We start from the raw sequence: 19,422 nt of genomic DNA, 5'->3' as shown, positions 1-19,422 counted from the left end.
GTGCATACTACTAGGCTACCACTCTGTAACTGAGGTACACCCCCATTTCTGCATATACTTTTATTTATAGAAGGAATCCCAGAATGATCAGTGGTTATTCTTAGAGAAAGGTAAGAGATTGTAAAGGGAGATTTTCATGTTTTTTTTTATACATAAAAATAAATAAAATAAAGATACTGTGTTCACCTACAGCCAAAAAACCAAAAAAACAAACAAAAAAAAATCAGTGTAAAAGCAAACTTTTTTGGCGGGTTGGGGGGAGGGGGGAGGATGTTTTCCAGAAGTATCAGACTTGATACAACATCGGGAGGGAATTAACCTGTTTGAAACCAAATATTTAATTTTTTCATTAAAGTGTTTCAATACAATTTCAGGCAAATGCAAACTAGAACACAAAGCCCAGGAAGTCAGAGGAACAATCTTCCAGAAAACAAGGAACACCAAGGCCATCATCTTCCACTTTAATCCCAGTAATTGGTGGCCAAAATGGTGCCAGCCAGCCAATGTTATCCAGATTATCGAGTGTTTACCTGAAAAGAAAAAAAACTTAGGTTTCAAAACTTATGATATTTTAAAATTGAAAGATGTTTCAATTATTTCAATTATTCAACCCCCCCGCCCTTGGTACTTGATATTGAATCCAGGGACACTTTAACATTGCGCCACATGTATCTCCAGTCCATTTTGTTTTTTATTTTGATACTGGGCTGTCCTTGAACTTGCTGTTACCCTTGAACTGGCCATCCTCCCACCTCAGCCTCCAGATTTACTAGGATCATGAGTGTACAACTGCACCAGGTTCTCTCTCATTTGTACAGGTGAAAAACACTATAAGCTTATAACCTTCATAATTAGCAAACATTTATCATTAAAACTAAACTTGTAGAGCAATTTACAACATATATATACTTACCACGTCATCAATTTTCAGAATGCTCCGGACAGTTTCAGTTGCTAGAGTCAGAGCACTGACTGAAACCAACAGGGGCTGTACAACCATTTCTTCCAAAATGTTAGAAATACCACCCTGCAAATCACCAGAAGTTGATTTTAAAGTGTTTGTAATTCTACACATTAGCAACCACCAACTTGTCACCAGTACGCTAAGACCTTTTCAAATCTATTTTTCTCTTGGTTCTAGGTAAGGCTAAAGTAAGATATTCTAAGCTCTTTCCTACATCTTTTTTTAATCCTGGGGATTTAACCCAGAGGCACTTTACCACTGTGCTACATCCCTAGCCCTTTGCATTCTGAAATGGGGTTTCACAAAATTGTTTAAGGTCTCATGATGTTGCTGAGGCTGGCCTGGAATTTACAAATCCTCCTTCCTCAGACCCCAAAGCCACTGAGATTACAGGCCTGTGCCACTGCACCCAGCCAACTCCCAGAACAACTTCTAGATATGGTTTCCTTAAAAAAATCCCAGCAAAATTAGGTAGATTATTATAGTAGTTAAAAAATTCTGAGATATTGGTCGTAGCTCAGAGGTAGAGCGCTCACCTAGCATGCGTGAGGCACTGGGTTCGATCCTCAGCACCACATAAAAATAAAATAGATATTGTATCCACCTATAACTAACCTTCAATGCTTAAATCAATGGTGAGTCTTAATTCTGAATCAGGCCAAATTGGTCTACTATTCCTTTACATCTCCTATTTCCTATCTTAAAGTCTCTACTACACCATCCTAATACTTAAAAAATTTTTTTAGTTGTAGATGGATACAAGATCTTTATTTATTTATTTTTATGTGGTGCTAAGGATCAAACCCACTGTCTCACACATGCCAGGTAAGAGCTCTATCACTGAACTACAATCCTACCCCACCCACCACTCTAATCCCTTTTATCTCAGCCTAAAAAAAAAAAAAAAAACCACCCCAAAAGAGTCCCAAAACTTTGCATTGGCTTACCCTCCTGCTTACAAAATTTTACTGGTTCTAAACCACTGGAAGAAAAATGCCTGTCTCAATACTCTAGGGTATTCTCATTCTAGCTTTTTATCTTTCCAACTTTAGTATTTACTATATCACCAACATTGGCCTCTCCCCTGTATACCAGTACGTCCCTCTCTGAAATTTCCTCATCCCCTAACCAAAGTTGTATAATCGTAACCAGGTCATACTGTCCTGTGGAGTTCTGTACTATTCAAAAAATAACGTCTTAGATTACTAGTTTCCCCCCATCACATATTGCCTCACTTAAGCATTAATTAAAAAGGGGAATATTATTGCTGTTTCATGTGTTTACATTACTAAACCAGCTGATGCTCAAGCACAGGAGAAATGGTTAGTATTTATGTAGTATTAGTAATACATTTAGTCTTCACAATATACCTGACATTATTATCTCTATTTTACCAACTGAGGAAATTGAAGCACAGACTAAATATCTTGCTAAAAATAACATCAATAAGTGGCAGAGTTAATAAACAAATAATATTTCCCAATTAAGGCATCATTTTCATTCTCAAAGGCACCATTAACCTGCAGCAGATCTCATCTTTAAATAATAATAAAAAAAAAAATACTACTTTTCACTACAAAGCCTTCCATTACAATCATAAGATTTTCAATGTTTTTATATTAACATATTCTGCAATAATTAAAAGGACTTTTGCTATTACCTTTCGAACATTAATGCCTGTAGTTTTTTCTCCTTGGGCATGCCGATTTCTTAGTTCTGTTACTGTAGAAATGGGATTCAGGCCAGCATTTTCAGCTAGTGTAGATGGAATGACCTCCATAGCATCTGCGAAAGCACGAACACAATAGGATTCCATGCCACTCAGTGTTCGTGAATATTCAGTCAATCGTAGGGCCAACTCTATTTCTGGAGCACCACCTCCTGCAATAAGCGCCCTGAAAATACAAAATATGTTTAGCTTATTTTAATCCAACAGAAAGCTATTTTTAATAATTTATGATTTATACTTTAAAAAAAGCCAAAATAGTTTTGTTTTTTTGCGGGGGGAACATGGATTACTGAGGGGCACTTTACTACAGACTCATATCCCCAACTCTCTTTTTTTCTGAGACACAGTCCAAGTTGCCTAGGGCTTTGCCAAGTTGCTGAAGCTATCCTTCTTGAACTGGGTGATCCTCCTGCCGTGTCTCAATCTTTGAGCTGAATAACTGGGATTACAGGTATGTGCCACTGTGCCCAGCAAAATGTTGTTTCTCTATTTTTATGTGGTTGCTGAGGATTGAACCCAGTGTCTCACATACACACTAGACAAGCACTCTACCACTGAGCCACAACCCCAGCCCCAAATACAGAAGTTTTAATGTTCAAAATATTACTTAGTTAATGTTAACATTTACATTACCTCTTCTTCACTAAGCAGCGAATAACACACAGGGCATCATGAATGGAGCGCTCAGCTTCTTCAATCACCAGTTTATTGGAACCACGAACAACAATTGTAACAGTTTTTCCAGGGCTTGCACAGCCTGTAATCTTTAGTAAACAACTTTCAGATTAGGTATCTGAGGCCAAGATGAAAAATAAAACCTAAAACCAACCCAGGTGAACGAAAGCTAATTATCATAATAAACACTAGTTACCTTGAGCAGTTTGCCAGAACCATTTAAATTGACCTCTTCAGCTAATTCAGCAGAACCCAGCATGTCAGCAGTGAATTGGTCAATATGAGCAACTGGTTTGGTTCCAATTGTCTGAATCAAAGAATCAAATCCTCAAATTATCACATTTATTTGATCAATGAACACTCTACATAAACAGATGTTAATATTTTACCTTACAAATGAATTCAATGTCTTCTCTTTCAATATCCTTAATCACCATAATCTTCATCTTATTCAGAAAATGTAACGCAAGATCACTAAGAGCATCTCTAAAATACAAAACTAGTATTTAGTTAATACTAATTAAAATACATTTTGCTATTCAAGAGCTTTTTTTTTGGGAGGGGTTGTGGGGAGGGTTACTTGGGATTGAAACTCAGGGGCACTCAACTAATGCCACATCCCCAGCCCTATTTTGTATTTTATTTAGAGACAGGGTTCTCACTGAGTTGCTCAGAGTCTCAATTTTGTGGGCTCTGAACTCAAGATCCTGCTTGCCTCAGCCTCCGAAGCCGCTGGGATTACAGGTGTACACCATCAAGCCCAGCTCAATAGCTTTTGAGCTTTAAAATTATTTTATGTTGTTCAAATGGCCAATTTTTACATTAAGTTCAAAATTCTAAAATCAATTTCCAATTCTACTGAAAATTATTATAACTGTGAAACTTTTTAAAATGGACTTTCTCCCCAAACCATAAACCACGAGAGAATTAGATCATTTTTGTTAATAAGTGCATTTTTGTAATTCAAATTTTAATGATACTTCATGAATTTAGAAATGTGATTCAGACTCTAAAAATTTACACTTTCCCACAAATTATCTGTAAGGATCCTTTTAACAACCCTGTGATACTGAAAAGGTAGATATTACTATCTGTTTCAATTATCTCTGTTGAACTTGCAGACTAAGTTTTAGGTGCAATTTATTCAAGGTCACTAGCTATTACATAACTTGGAACTGTCTTCCAATTGCCCATCAAGGACTCTAGAAAAATATCCATAGTACTTTCTGGTATAACAAACCAATGGAGGAAAACAGGAATGTGCCTACCTGTCAGAAAGAAAATATCAAAGGAGGAAAAAAAGGGATCAGTTCACACTTTGGAGAATTCCTTTTATCTATTTACTATCTAAACATTCCCAGGAAAATAAAATTTAAAAAATTTTTGATAATATTTATTTATTTTTTAAACAATATTGTTAAATTGCTCAGGCTGGCCCTGGACTTTTTTTTTTTAATCTTTCTTTTTTTGGTGTAGATGGACATGATACCTTTAATTTATTTACTTTTATGTGGTGCTGAGGTTTGAACCCAGTGCCTCATACTTGATAGGCAAGTGCTCTACCACTGAGCTACAACCCCAGCCCTGGCCTTGAACTTTTAATCCTCTTGCCTCAACCTTCTGAGTAGCTGGGATTACAGGTGAGCCCAACTGCATGCAAATTAGCTTTTAAAAAACAAGTCATTTCATTTACTTGCTATTAAAGACCTTGGTGGTACACACCTGTAATCTTAGCAACTTGGGAGGCAGGTTTAGACCGGAGGATTGAAAGTTTAAAGCCAGCCTGAGAAACTTAGTAACATCCTAAGTAACTGACTTAGACCCTGTCTCAAAATTAAAAAAAAAAAAAAAAGAGTTAAAATAAATAAATATATAAATAGATAAAATAGATAGATAGCACTGGGTATGTAGTAGCTCACTGGTAAAGTATCCCTGGGGTCAATCTCCAACACCAAACAAAAGCATGGTCTAGCGAGATTATATACCCCATATTATACTAAAGGGAAAAGAAAACACCTTTTTAAAAAAATTACAGAATTGAGTAAATTTCTTTCTTTCTTTCTTTTTTTTCAGTTCTCGATGGACCTTTATTTATATGTGATGCTAAGAATCAAACTCAGTGCCTCGAACATGCTGGGCAAGCACTCTACCATTGAGCTACAACTCCAGCTCAAGAAACCACTTATTAATATTTTTTTAATATTTATTTTTTTAGTTGTAGTTAGACACAATACCTTTATTTCACTTATTTATTTTTATGTGGTGCTAAGGATCGAACCCAGTGCCTCATGCATGCAAGGCAAGCACTCAACCATTGAGCTACAACCCAGCCCACCACTTTTTATTATTAATAAAAATATAATAATGCTCTAAAATGTAGATTCAGATTCACTCTAGGTTTCTTGTGACTTACTCAGCTCACCATTTCTTAAAAAATACAAAACCAAAAACAAACAAAAAACTCTAGTGGGGAAATCACAGTATTTTGTTTAGTTATAATGCACTAGTAAAAAAAAAAAAAAAAAAAATAAGGGGGAAAAAGTAAAGAAATGCTAGTTAGGGCTGGTTCAATGGTAAAACATTTGCCTGGCCTGCAAGATACTCTGGGAATCAGCTAGTAGTTATCCAAAACCAATTATAATTAAGAGAGGAACAAAACACAGTCCCACCTTAGGATAGACTTCTGTATCAGAAGGACATTACATCCTGTTTTTTTAATTTGCTTCACTAAATTTAAAATATAGGCTCTCTCTTCTCGCAGTACTCGGTCCATCTGGGCATAGTCAGAAACTACTATTTGATTATCCATCTGTTTAAAAAAAGAACTTATTAATAGTATGTACAGTTAAAGAGATTTCAAGTCAGAAGAATTTTATGTAAAATTATATATAAAGTCAATGAAAAAGCACACAAAACAATACAGACATACGTAGAAAAGTCTGGAAAAATACACACATACACACACTTCACAGTCTTTTACTCAACTATATCCACTATTGTCTTATAAGAAAATTTTAAAGCTCAGCGCCTACTTGTAATCCTATGAACTCCAGAGGTCTGGTAGGAAAATTATAAGTTTGAGGCAGCCTCAATAATACAGTAAGGCCCCAAGCAACTTAGTGAAATCCTGTCTCAAAATAAAAAACAGAATATATAACTCAGTGGCAAAGTACTCCTGAGTTCAATCCCTAATACCAAAAAAATAAAACAACAAAAAAACCCAAAACATTTTTGATAATCATGTAAGGAATGGCAATCTTTTTCACATAAATATTCTCTCTCTCTCTCAACACACATACACACTCACCTATAAACAGCTTCAGTTGCATCTTTTTTACTCTATGGCTTTTCAAAAAATGTGCAGGGCACAGCAGTGCACATCTATAATCTGAGCCACTTGGGAGGCTTCGGCAGGAGGATCACAAGTTCAAAGCCAGCTTTAGCAACTTAGTGAAGCCCTAAGCAACTCAGCGAGACCCTGTTGTCTCAAAATCAGTAATAAAGGGCTGGGGATATGGCTCAGTGTTTTAAGTGCCCCTGGGTTCAATGCGCACTACCATAAATGAGTAAGTAATGATATGCCGAGAAGTAGCAAGGACAAATCCCTTTATGTTACCACATTAAACTACATTAATTTTTGTATGGGTGAAACTTTAAAGAGACAAAATACAAAACAGGAAACCGGTATGGTAGCATAAGGAATTATGAGAGCAAATCTTGAGATGTTAACCACCTCTTTGAGAGAATGGCACTCATACTAATAGATATTGGACTATCTTAAGTAAAAAGCAATTTCTTCATAATGTATATAAGCAAACTGATTTAAGATTCCATTTATATAAGAAACATTGGTAGCAACTGCACAGATGAAGTTCCTGTTCTTAAAAAGCTAGAAAGAATCTGAAAATTCCACAAACACTTGTAACTTATCTATTTGATACATATTTCCAATCATAATTTATGTTCTAATGTGAAGTATATCACAGAATTTCAATGATTATTCAATTAAGGCTACAGACTTGTCACCAGTGATAACAACACTATTTTTGTCTCAGTTTATGGATCCATTTGAGATTTATAGGTCTTTATTTTGTTGGTGTTAAGGATCAAACCAGAGCCTTGCATAGGATATGCAATACTTTACCACTGACCTACCCAGGCCAAGATTTTTTTTTTTTTTAAATCACTAGTATCAACATTCCCCCCACCCTTTTCTAAAGGTGATGAGGAATGATTGAGACCAGTGAGCTATATCCTCAGCCCTTCCTAAAAATTTATTTTGGTACGGGGTGGGGTGGGGGTGGGGTAATTAAACCCAGAGGAACTTAACCACTGAGCCATATCCCCAGCCCTTTTAAATATTTAGAGACAAAGCCTTGTTCAATTGTTGAGGCTGGCTTTGAACTCTCAATCCGAGCCATTGGGATTATAGGCATACACCACTGTGCCCAGCCTTTTCTAATTTTTGAGACCCGAGCTCACTAAGTTGCCTAGGCTGGTCTCAAATACAACTCTCCTGCTTTAGCATCTTGAGCAGCTGGGATTACAACATGTATCACTACATCCAGTAGCATTTTCTATCTTTATTTTAATGAATAAACACCTCAGTTAGTAAAAAGTCAAACTATAAAAAGGAAACCAGTTTCATTTGGAATCTACTTACATCAGTTTTGGGAGCAGATAAGCAAAATTGAATAAGCCCAATTTTGGCTTTTTCGACTCTGTTTATGCCCGAATTTGCCACTTTTTGGGTGAGAACTAGTCCTTCCACCAATTCACAGTCATCAATTGTTCCACTAAAAGGGGAAAAAAAAAATATTAGAAATGGTGGAAATCTGAAAGTTTAACCAGTCTTGATGATTTTTAATCATCAATCCAATCATTAGCCTCACATTAGTATCCCATTCCCAGAATACTCTGATCTTCTATTGTCTTACCATAATAAGGGAATATAAATAACAGTTTGAGATTCCTATAGGAACATATGTTCTCAAGAAAACAAAACCAAAAGAAAGCAAGCTTTGTGACTTTCATCTAGGTATTTTTCATTTAACTAGATTTATTTTTGACAATATGAAAGTTATGAGAGACTTATAGAGATGCTTACCCCAGCTTCTTAACTATTTTAATATCTCTTAGGTCTACACTAGTAGCCGTGGCTGGATCAATCACTTTCATCACTGCATTTACACTCATTGGAGAAAGCAGACTTGAATACTGAGAGACAACCTAAAATTATTGAAAAACAAACAAAAACCAGTTAGCTTGAATTCTTATCTCCTTTTTTGGGTGGGATGGGGAAAGAAAACCACATGATTGGACACTGTATATAAAATTGCCTTGTTCAGCCAGGGGCACAGACTAAAAATACCCATTTGCTTTTCTTTTTTTAAATTAATATAGTATTCGGGACTGTCCAGATTACCAAAAGTTTTATAGGACACCCAAAAGAGCATTCTACTAATTTTATATGGAGGTTTCCTACCTAAAATAAACGTGATCAAGTTATGCATGTAATACTGAGGGGCTGGCAAAACGGCTAATGGTTAACATTTATTGGTCACTCATTATATACAGGAAATGGCTATAGCACTTTATATATTATTTGTTTTGTTTTTGGTGCTGGGGATCTAATCCAGAGACTTGTGCATGCAAGGCAAGCACTCTACCAACTGAGCTATATCCCCAGCCCTCACTTCACATATTATTAACCTCATTCACTCACTCTCTTCTTTTTTCCAGGGCCAAAGACTGAACTCGGGGCCCTGTGTATGCTAGGCAAGCACTCTGCCACTGAACTAACAACTGGACTAAAACAGAGGCCAAGTCATATGCCCAAAGTCACACAACTTAGTTGTGAAGCCAGCAATGAACATGAACTGTGTAGATTCTATAACTAGTGCTTGTAACCATTATGCCATATTAGTTCTGGGGAGTATTCAACATCACTTAGTGTCACTAATACTATCTAGCTTTCCACTTAACATTTAAAGAAAATGAATATGTGGATTTAATACCAAAATTTTTATATTATAAATGTTCCCCAAAATGTAAAAGTTCGCTTTAAAGCTGTAACTAAAAACCAAAAATGGACTTGATACATATTACTCTCTTTTGTTAGCCCTATCGATAATTTAAATTCATAATTTAATCCAATTCAGTTTTACAATTTAGTTACCTAGTCTCTCAAGACTTAACCATTCCCTCGTGCTTGTCTCACCTTTGAATTCAATGAAGTGGTTGCACTATTCAACAAAGTTTCTCTGTCACTCAGTTCCACAGGTCGAGACATGTCAGTCAAAACTTCAATACCCTTTTCCAAAGCTTTCTGGAATGACTCGGAAATGATGGTTGGATGAATCCCTGACATTTATGAAAGTCTAGTTATTTAATTGTAACAGATAATCTATGTCATGACTTAAAAATTTTCTACTCATTAGAATATCACTCACCAATACTTTTTCTTTCTTGTGGTGCTGGGGAATGAACCCAGGACCTCACATGTTAGGCAAGTGCTACAGCTCTGAGCTATATATATCCCCAGTCCACAAATATTCTTTTTAAAAAAATTTTTTTTTTTAAGATCAACAGAATGCCTTTATTTTATTCGTTTATTTTTATGTGGGTGCTGAGGATCAAACCCAGTACCTCCTGCATTGGTAGGCAAGCATTCGCTCTGCCACTAAGCTACAGCCCCAGCCTCCACAAATATTCTTAATACAAACTAATTTATGCTTCTGTTAGAAACATCAAGGTTTATATAAATTTAACTGCTAACCTTGGCTAATAATTTACTTCTACTTAATCTGAAACAAATTCATGTAGATACTGAAGGTTGAGACCAAGTTTTATATTTTTCAAAACATCACACATCTACATAATAAATAAGAGTAACAGGAAAATCACTACTATGATTAAGCACTATTTACCAAAGAACCCTCATTTTCCCTCCCAAATCATATCTCACAATCTAAGATTAATAAAAATAATAGCACCTCTTCATTTCTGAAAAGTAAAACTCTACTGAGTACTATATGGAAAAAAGAAATGTGGCAAAAACCAGAAGCAAAACAGCAAAATCTAAAATTTCTTGGTAAAAAGAGTAACTATTTCAAATCAGTATTATATTACTTAAGATAACTTGGCTTCCTCTAAATTTTTAAAAACTTTTCTGCTTTTTTATTCAGTAACAAATTACCTCCTACCTACCTTTCTGAAGAAGCTTGGTACAGGAATCTAAGAGAGAGCCAGCAATGATGACCACTGATGTGGTGCCATCTCCTGCTTCTATATCTTGAGCTTTAGACAGCTCCACAAGCTAAGTGAAAAGAACATGGCAAATGACTCAGTAAAAAATGAGAACCCAATAACATCAAATTCTCACATCAATCACAAACTGAAATTAAAGATTCATCATAATTCTTGTCTGACTTGGATTTCATTTTAAAATGAAAGCTGTACAGTTGTAGTACAAGACATTCTTCTCATAAAATTTTACACAAGGCCATATTATGATTTCTGATTCAGACTGTGGTGTAAAGAGAAGTTCTCAAAAAATTCTCTGAAAAGTTGTCATCAGGCTGGAGATATCGCTCAGTTGGTACAGCGCTTGCCTTGCATGCACAAGGCCCTAGGTTCAATCCCCAGCATCTCTCTCTCTCTCTCTCTCTCACACACACTCACACACACACACGTTGTCAAAAAGCATCAATGGCTGGGCACAGTGGTACATGCCTGTAGTTCTAGCATTTTGGGGGGTCTGTGGCAGGAGGATCACAAGTTCAAATCCAGCCTCTGCAACTTAGTGAGACCTTGTCTCAAAAAACAAAGTGAAAACAAACAAAAAAACCCAAAGCACTGATGTTGCCAGACACAGTGGCATACATAATCATAGCAACTTGAGAAGCTGAGGTGATGCACATCAACAGTAAAGTATTCCAGCACCAAAAAGTATGAAAATTGTATCATAGGTACCCCACAGTCTTGTAAGTTATGAAATGAGGCATTCCAGATAAGGATGAAATATCAGTTTAAAGTCCTTTACCAAGCTTACCAGAACCTACCTCATATGAGCACAATCTGATTATTTTTAAAAGTCATCTTTATAAAATTAAAGGGTCTTTTGTTTTGAGATGAGTATCTCACTATGTTGCCACAACTAGACTCAAGGAATTTTTCGGGTTCAGCATGAGTGCCTGGACTACAGGCAGACAAACTATGCCTACCACAACATTTTAATAGATATGGCCTTTTTTTTACCCCCCCACCAATATGACTTCTCACTTGACATGTGAATCACAATTTTGACCCTTTGTTAAATCAGTATTTTAAATAAATGTCTGTGTAAATTTTGACAGAATTTATTTTATACACGATTAAAATTATTCTGTTGTCTGTTTGGCTGGAATTTTGTGGAGTCCTGGGTTTAATCCCTAGCACTACAAAAACAAATTGTTTTGTTATCTTTCAGCTAATGCTCATTATACTAATAATCTACACTAAAAAAAAGTATAATTTATGTTTTTATCTTCTCCTCAACTGTACAGCACATTCTTATGGACAAGGACAAGGTAACTCATGTTTTACCAGCATCACCCTGAAGAGATACATAATATTCTTAAAATCATACCTAGTTAACATAAAGAAAAAAATTTACCATGTTTAAATGCTATAATGTGACCAAATAAACAAATTTAACTCTTTACCAAATAAGCAAATTAAACTTTATCAAATATCAAACAATATACTAAAATACACAAATAGCACCTATAATTATACTCACCATTCTGGCTGCTGGATGCAACACTTGCATCTGTTTCAAAATGGTGGCCCCATCATTTGTAATGGTCACATCACCTTTTCCATCTTGAATCTGGAAGTTTTTTTTTAAAAAGCTATATTTCAATGTGACACCATAAAAGTTCTATTAAATTTAATACTTCAGAGAAATTCATTTATGTCTATACAGAGTTTAATTTCAAATTCTTTCCTTACATTGATAAAAAAAATCTAAGAACAGCCTAACTTTACAAAAGAATAACTGGCTTTGTTCAGAGTACTTTAAAAGTAAAGAAATACACATACACAAGAGGACAAAAAAGACACTATAAAGAATCGCTATAGGAGCTGGAGTTGTAGCTCACTGGTACAGCACTTGACTAGCATGTGCGAGGCACTGTGTCCATCTACAACTAAAAATTTTTAAAAAATCACTATCATTTCTGGTTTCATACTAATGATTAGAGAAACACCCTTTCTACCAGAACTCCAAAAAGACAGCACCATGTAATGTGGTTAACACAAGTAGCTTATTTCATAGTATCTTTAAAAAGGGCAAAAGGATTGGTAGGAGACATATGAATTTAGAATCCAGAGGAAATAATAATCTTTATTTCATCCAGAGAATATAATATACTGTTTTCTTTTTTTGGGGGGTTATTAACTAGCACTGAACCTAAGTGTGTACCATTCAAGTTACTGAAATGTATTTATTTTATACTGTAACTCAACAATATACAAGTTGAAATCCCACGGACCCTTACCAGGGCATCATCTACAGGAACACTGAACTCAAGTCCTGACTCCTGGACATACTTTTCATTTAACTACAAAACAAAGAACTACTTTGTGTATGGACTCTCGTTTAAAAAGCATTCAACAAAATATAAATTAAGTTGTGTTCACTTCAAAGTAATCTCTCCTTCCTCTGAACTCACAAGGTACTTTTTAAACAGCACATCTTAATCCTTTGTATTAAGTAGTAAAAATAATGGTACTTAATTAAAAGTATTGAATGATTTAGCTTTTTACCATTTTATCCATTCCTTTTGGTCCAAGGCTTGTTCTAATAGCATCAGCAACCGCTATAAAGGAAGAAGAAAAAAAATTAACCCTTCAAAAAGCAGTGTTCCTCCTTTCAAATTATCATTTTTGTCCTTATTAGGGTATGGTATACAACAATTTACTATGTACATTGGAGAAAATTCATGTCTGGGCTGGGGTTGTGGCTCAGTGATTGAGGGCTTGTCCAGCACTTATGAGGCACTGGGTTCGATCCCAGAACCACATTAAAAAAAAAGAAAAAGAACAAATTAAAAAAAGGTATTGTGTCCATCTACAACTACATATATAAATGTATAAAGAAAATTCACATCTAATAGTAACATAGGAAAACAATTATTACTTTTTTTATTACTAAGTTTATGATGCTTCACATTTGTGTTATAGTCATTATGTATAGTATTTATGTTCTGCTTCTGGCAGAATACATTCTAGGGATTCCTTTAAGCATCAAAATGGTACAATCTAGTTATAAGCTGATTGGGGACTGTATTATTTCCTGTTCCTTTAAAAAGGACAAGCCAAGGGCTGGGGATGTGGCTCAAACGGTAGCGCGCTAGCCTGGTATGCGTGCGGCCCGGGTTCGATCCTCAGCACCACATACACACAAAGATGTTGTGTCTGCCAAAAATTAAACAATAAAAATAAAAAAAATAAAAAAAAAGGACAAGCCAACAAAAGACTAGACTTTCTTACTATCTAATTCATTTGTTTACTTTTTCTCCCCTCCCAAGAATATAATCTCTGAGATCAAAAACTTTAGTTTTAGCAGGGCGCCGTGGTGTACAACTGTAATCCCAGTGGCTCAGGAAACTGAGGCAGGAGGATGGCAGGAGTTCAAAGCCATTCTTATCAACGGTGAGGCGCTAAGCAACTCAGTGGGACCCTGTCTCTAAATAAAATAAAAAAGGGCTGAGGATGTGCCCGAGAGGTTAAGCACCTGGGTTCAATCTCAGGTACCAAAAACCAGAAACAAAAAAACAAACAAAAACCCCAAACTTGAGTTTTGTTCAGCAATATGAACATGGTATATATTCATGGCTAACAAAAGAAATTAACATTAACACTGTCAACAAAGCAAACCTCAATGGTATAACTCCTGAAAATGCTGTAGAACACTACACACCAACAAAATGAAAACAAAAGCATGTTATGAAACATCTCTAGATATGTCTTATTATTCCAAAGTCATGCTCCTACTAATTATCAGTGAGAAAGTTTCTATTAATTCACTTACAATTTTTCTAAGAGAAACTAAAATTGAGAAATAGTATTCTCTCCCCTTTTCTTTGACAAGTCCAGGACAAATGAGTGGTTCTTCCCCTTCTTTCTGCATACCACTGCACCTCACACACACAGATTGTCTCTATTCCTTTTATTCTCCACAATTAGCAAATGGATTACCCATACAGTATGAACAGTAACACATCACCTTATTTTATTGGTGGTATTGGGGACTGGACCCAGGGATACTTTATCCTTGAATTACATCCTAAGCCCTTTAGATTTTTTATATTGAGAAAGGATTTCATTAAGCTGCAGAGGCTAGCCTTGAACTTGTGATTCCCTCCTGCTTCATTCTCCTGAGTTGCTGGGATTATGACCTAGCAATAATAATCTTTAAAAATTTAGCAGAACATACATTGTATAATTTTAAAACTGTATTTTACTAATTTTGTAAAACTTTGGTGAATACTACAATTTCAGGTGATATACTAGACCTGTATACCACAATTTTACAAAAGGGACTTAGAATGCTTTGTTATCTACCAATGTGAATACTCTGGAAAATTATCTGTTTTCATATAAACATAGTACTCTAGACTTCTTGTATCTCTGAAAGTATTGGAAGTTTAATAAAAATGATGTGGCATAAGCAAGCACAAGACTCTTAAATGACTCATGTTGAATAGTACTACAACTATTAGTACTTTTATGTATGTGCTGTTTTCCTCAATAAATGGTATCCTCATGTTTTTTTGTGGTGGCCCCCAGAATTAAAGTAAAAATAAACCTGGTAGAAGTTTTTCTCAGTTGCATTTTGTCAAAAGGATTTTGTCTGACTCAGATAAACTTATTATGTCCCTTTGCTCTATGAGATCTCCTGACTTAAGATCCACAGATTATGTTCTTAGATACTAGGTGCCTTATGTTTGAAATGTTAAGAGTATTTTTCGCATTTTGTATCTTGTTTATTGAAAATTAACGATAACATATAATCGTTTGACCATCCCAATGGCCCCAGTTTCTTTCAACATCTTGACCCTTATCTATGTAAACTTAAATTATGGCTCCATAGACAATACATGAAATCAACAATCTCAATTTCTTTTTTTTTTTTTTTAATTTTTATTTTTTATTTTTTGGCGGACACAACATCTTTGTTTGTATGTGGTGCTGAGGATCGAACCCGGGCCGCACGCATGCCAGGCGAGCGCCCTACCGCTTGAACCACATCCCCAGCACCTCAACAATTTCAATTTCCAGGAGTATTATTTCTTGAACTTCCAAATGAATCTAAGCATCTGCTCAATCTGACCTCTTCAACTCATTAGCCCCAAACAGGAATATTTTTTTCTTTGACCGTTCAGCATCTATATTTTAGCAACATCACATTCCCAATCACTTGGGCTAATGACAGCAAATAGTTTCAAGGTGTGACATATATCATTCACATATGTGAATGATATATACAGAATGATATATACACACCACATACCTACATGTGTAATCTATATTATTTATGTGCACACACATATATTATATCATATACACATTCTCATTTAATCCTAACAGTAACTCTACAAATTAGTTATTACCTCATTCCACTAAAGAATGATCTGTAGCTGCCAAAGAAAAAACACTTTCCAGGACACTAGATCTTTCAAGATCTGGCGCCAGCCTACCTTTCCAATCTCATTGCTTCTTTGTGCATCTTATTCTCCAAACCAAATAACTCACTATACTCAATGCACAACCAGACGGGATCTCTAAACCTTTGTTCTCACGTTTCCTTCCACACTTTACTGTTTCAACTTGATTTCTATTAATCCTCATAACTCTAAAAAAGCAAACATGTTCCTCTTCAATTTTATGGGTAAGGAAATCTCGGTTCGGAGATTAAAAATCACAGTCACAAAAATAGAGAATGAAACTAGGGTCTTTTGATCTCCACTACTTGCCATACTATTCTTTAGAGCTAAGAAAGTGTTTCTCGACTAGAGAGATGACACAGACGTAGCTTTCCATAATCACTCTCCAAAAGATGGGTCAGTTCCCTACACCATACAATACAATGTGTCCCGCCCCAGTTTAACCGCGAAAATTACCCAATCAGACCCAATAATTGTGCCGAAGAAAACTTATTTAAACACGTTGTTGTAAGAATAAGAACTCTCAAAAATTACTGTGCAAGCAACGGTCAGTGGGCTCAATAAGCAAATAAGGATTAACTTTTAAGCATCAGATCCCAAAGAGCCGCTGCAGGCAGTCTTCAGCAGTTTGAACTGAACTGCTTTCGGCTCCAGCGTGATTAACACAAAACCCAGGTGGAAAACAACGGGCGACTAAAATCCAGAATGGATTCCGACCACTCCTTAGGCAGGGTCAGAAATTACTGGCTTAAAAAAAAAAAAAACGCACACACTCAGAGAAAGAATCCCTTCATAGTGCTTCCACAGGGAAAGGGCCACCCTGAAATAACAGGAAGTGGGCCATACCCACCCAAGTTCAGGGTGAGAGAGCAGAACTTGACCCCACGCTGCTGCGAGGATCAGGCTTGGGGTTGGAACGCGGGGGTGATACCTTTGGCCGCGGAAATGTTGCTGAAGCGGATCTGGGCCGGCTTGTCGCGGTCCTGATAGGCGCCTTTTCCTCGGCCGCCAGAAGCCCCAGCGGGCGCCCCGCTTCGGGGTGCTATATTCTCTGGCATGGCAAACCTGGCTAAGTCTGCCGGAGTTCAGAAAGGATGGATGGACGCGGATTCAGGTCGGCCGGACTAACGGTACGCGCCCAATGCCTTCACGAACCTTCCAGAAAACGGCGCCGGCGCCGGGAGGGGGCGGAGGTGGAGAAGGGGCCTGTCTAGTGGCGCGTCGCCGGCCTGACGTAAGAGGCTGGCCGCCGCGCGCCGGTTGAGGTGGTTGCGCGCCGGGATCCGGCACTAGGAGAGTGGAATCCCAGGGCGCTGGGGGCTGCAGGCGCGGTGGGGCGCATTCCCCGCGATGCCACAATGACAGCGCGCCATTTTTATAGGCGAGTGTTGTGGACACCACATCTCCTACTCCACCCTCCTCGACTCTGAGGTCCCCTCCCCTAAGCGGCTGGACCTATAGTAGCGGTCTTGCGCGCTTCAGTCTTGCTTCGGAATTGCTAGTTCAGTTTCCCTTTGTTCAGCCCTGCGCCTGACTCCTATTTTATTATCCATTTTATTCAGTTTGAAAGCGGGTTGAAGGAGACGATTTGCGATGGGTGAATGTTTTCCTTTGTTTTAAGTGTTAAGGTTAAGCAGGCGCGGTGGTGCACGCCTGTAATCCCAGCAGCTCGGGAGGCGGAGGCCGGCGGATCGCGAGTTCAAAGCCAGCCTCAGTAACTTGGCGAGGCGCTAAGCAACTCACTGAGACCCTGTCTCTAAGTAAAATACAAAATAGGGCTTGGGATGTGGCTCAGTGGTAGAGTGCCCCTGAGTTCAAGCCCTGGTACCCTCCTTCCCCCCAAAAGTGTTAAGGTTAGTTATTTCGTACTCGTTGTTATTGGGTGATAGTTAGAAGCTTAAGTATATTCTGGTTAAATGCCAGAGAACTTTTTAAAATTTGTGACCACCTGTCAAATAAAGACTGCCTGTCAGTACAACCCACTCGTCTTCTGTTGGTTTCTCCTACATAACATAGCCACTGACTCTTAGGGAGCTTACTTACCTGCTAGGCAAAATGCTAACGTTTTACATATTTTATCTCATTTAATCCTGGACAATAATCCTGTGAAATAGGTGTCATTATCTTTACTTGGTGGAGTAATGAAGTTCAAGATAGACGAGTAAGTTGATGGAAGCAGTATTCCAATACAGAGCAAAGACTCTGTCATATCTAACCTGCTGAGTTCTCATTACCATTGTATTTGAATTGGGAGATTTTTGTAGGAGGTTCATTCAGTATTTGTTCCCAAGTTATTAAGCCCCCATAAAGTGACAGATGCCTACTATAGGTCCAAGTATGATTGTTCCAAGGACGTGATCCTGTGATCTTGAGGTGTTTGTACACCCATCCAGGCTGTTAGCTGTAGGAGATGAACTTCCTAGGTCCCTGTGATCTGTAAGCCTTTGGGATCAACTTATCTTCAAAGAAACAATTTACTTCCATGTAGCACATAAACATTCTATGATTATTTGTTTAAACAACTTACATAATATGATAGAAATAAGTGTGTGATAATGGAGATAGCATTAATTTGAGGGTCTGAAAGTTTGGGTTTGAGTTCCGGCTCTGATGTTTATTACTGTTGCGATATTGAGCAACTCATTCTGAGTCTTATTTTCCTCTTCTATAAAATAGGAAGGTTGAATTACATAATCTATAGAGGCTTATTAAACTCTAGTCCCATTAATGTAAGAAGTAGACCTGTCAGCCTCAGAAGATAGAAAATTTGAAAGCTGATGTTATTGGTTTCTTGGGACAGTCTCCATGGGTATGACAGTTGCTTTGATTATCGGAAATCTTTCAAGTTATAAGCATTTTTTTCTCTTTTTCCATTGGTTTTATTGTTATTCCTGGGATTAAACAATAAACAAATGCTTAAATTTTGCTTGTGTTAATGTGTTTATGTACAGGATTCTCCATTAGAACAGCATTTCAACAAAATTAAAAGCTTTTATAGGATACTTTATATAAACAAAACATTGTTTCTATTGTAGGATAGACATTTTAAAAAAATACTCTTATGATTGGGGAATGTAACTCAGTTGAAGAGTGCTCACCCAGCATGCCATAGGTTCAATAGGTTCTTGCCATAGGCCATAGGTTCAATCCCCAGCATTGCAAAAAACAATAACGACAAACTCTCCTAACAGATCCATGCAGATATAGGAGAATGTAGGAATATTGTCAATAAACAATAGCTTTATAGAATTTCTTTAATGTTTTGTAAAATAGGTTTTACAAAACAACACTTGACCAACCATCCAAAATGAGGGTTCTCTCTTGAATGGGTAATCTATCAT

The 19,422-nt window shown here is 36.8% G+C and overlaps 1 protein-coding gene across 1 annotated transcript; it reads right to left on the bottom strand.

Moving 5' to 3' along the window:
• Positions 1–314: 314 nt before the first annotated feature.
• Positions 315–17,274, bottom strand: Cct4 (chaperonin containing TCP1 subunit 4). The gene is made up of 14 exons (XM_046423271.2): positions 17,013–17,274; positions 13,179–13,231; positions 12,151–12,240; positions 10,578–10,686; positions 9,589–9,731; positions 8,476–8,597; positions 8,032–8,164; positions 6,038–6,177; positions 3,758–3,854; positions 3,565–3,675; positions 3,327–3,457; positions 2,625–2,859; positions 914–1,027; positions 315–530 (listed from the first exon to the last, which is right to left on the bottom strand). The coding sequence occupies exons 1-14, from the start codon at positions 17,137–17,139 to the stop codon at positions 516–518; spliced, it is 1,620 nt and encodes a 539-aa protein (XP_046279227.1). The 5' UTR covers positions 17,140–17,274; the 3' UTR covers positions 315–515.
• Between the last annotated feature and the right edge of the window lie 2,148 nt (positions 17,275–19,422).

The sequence above is a fragment of the Marmota monax genome, unplaced genomic scaffold, assembly GCF_021218885.2.
Source record: "Marmota monax isolate L192 unplaced genomic scaffold, Marmota_monax_Labrador192_F-V1.1 WCK01_AAM20220418_F8-fsc00015, whole genome shotgun sequence".
NCBI classification, from domain to species: Eukaryota; Metazoa; Chordata; class Mammalia; order Rodentia; family Sciuridae; genus Marmota; species Marmota monax.
The sequence above is the reverse complement of the archived record's forward strand: the minus strand, read 5'-3'. Positions and strand labels throughout refer to the sequence as shown.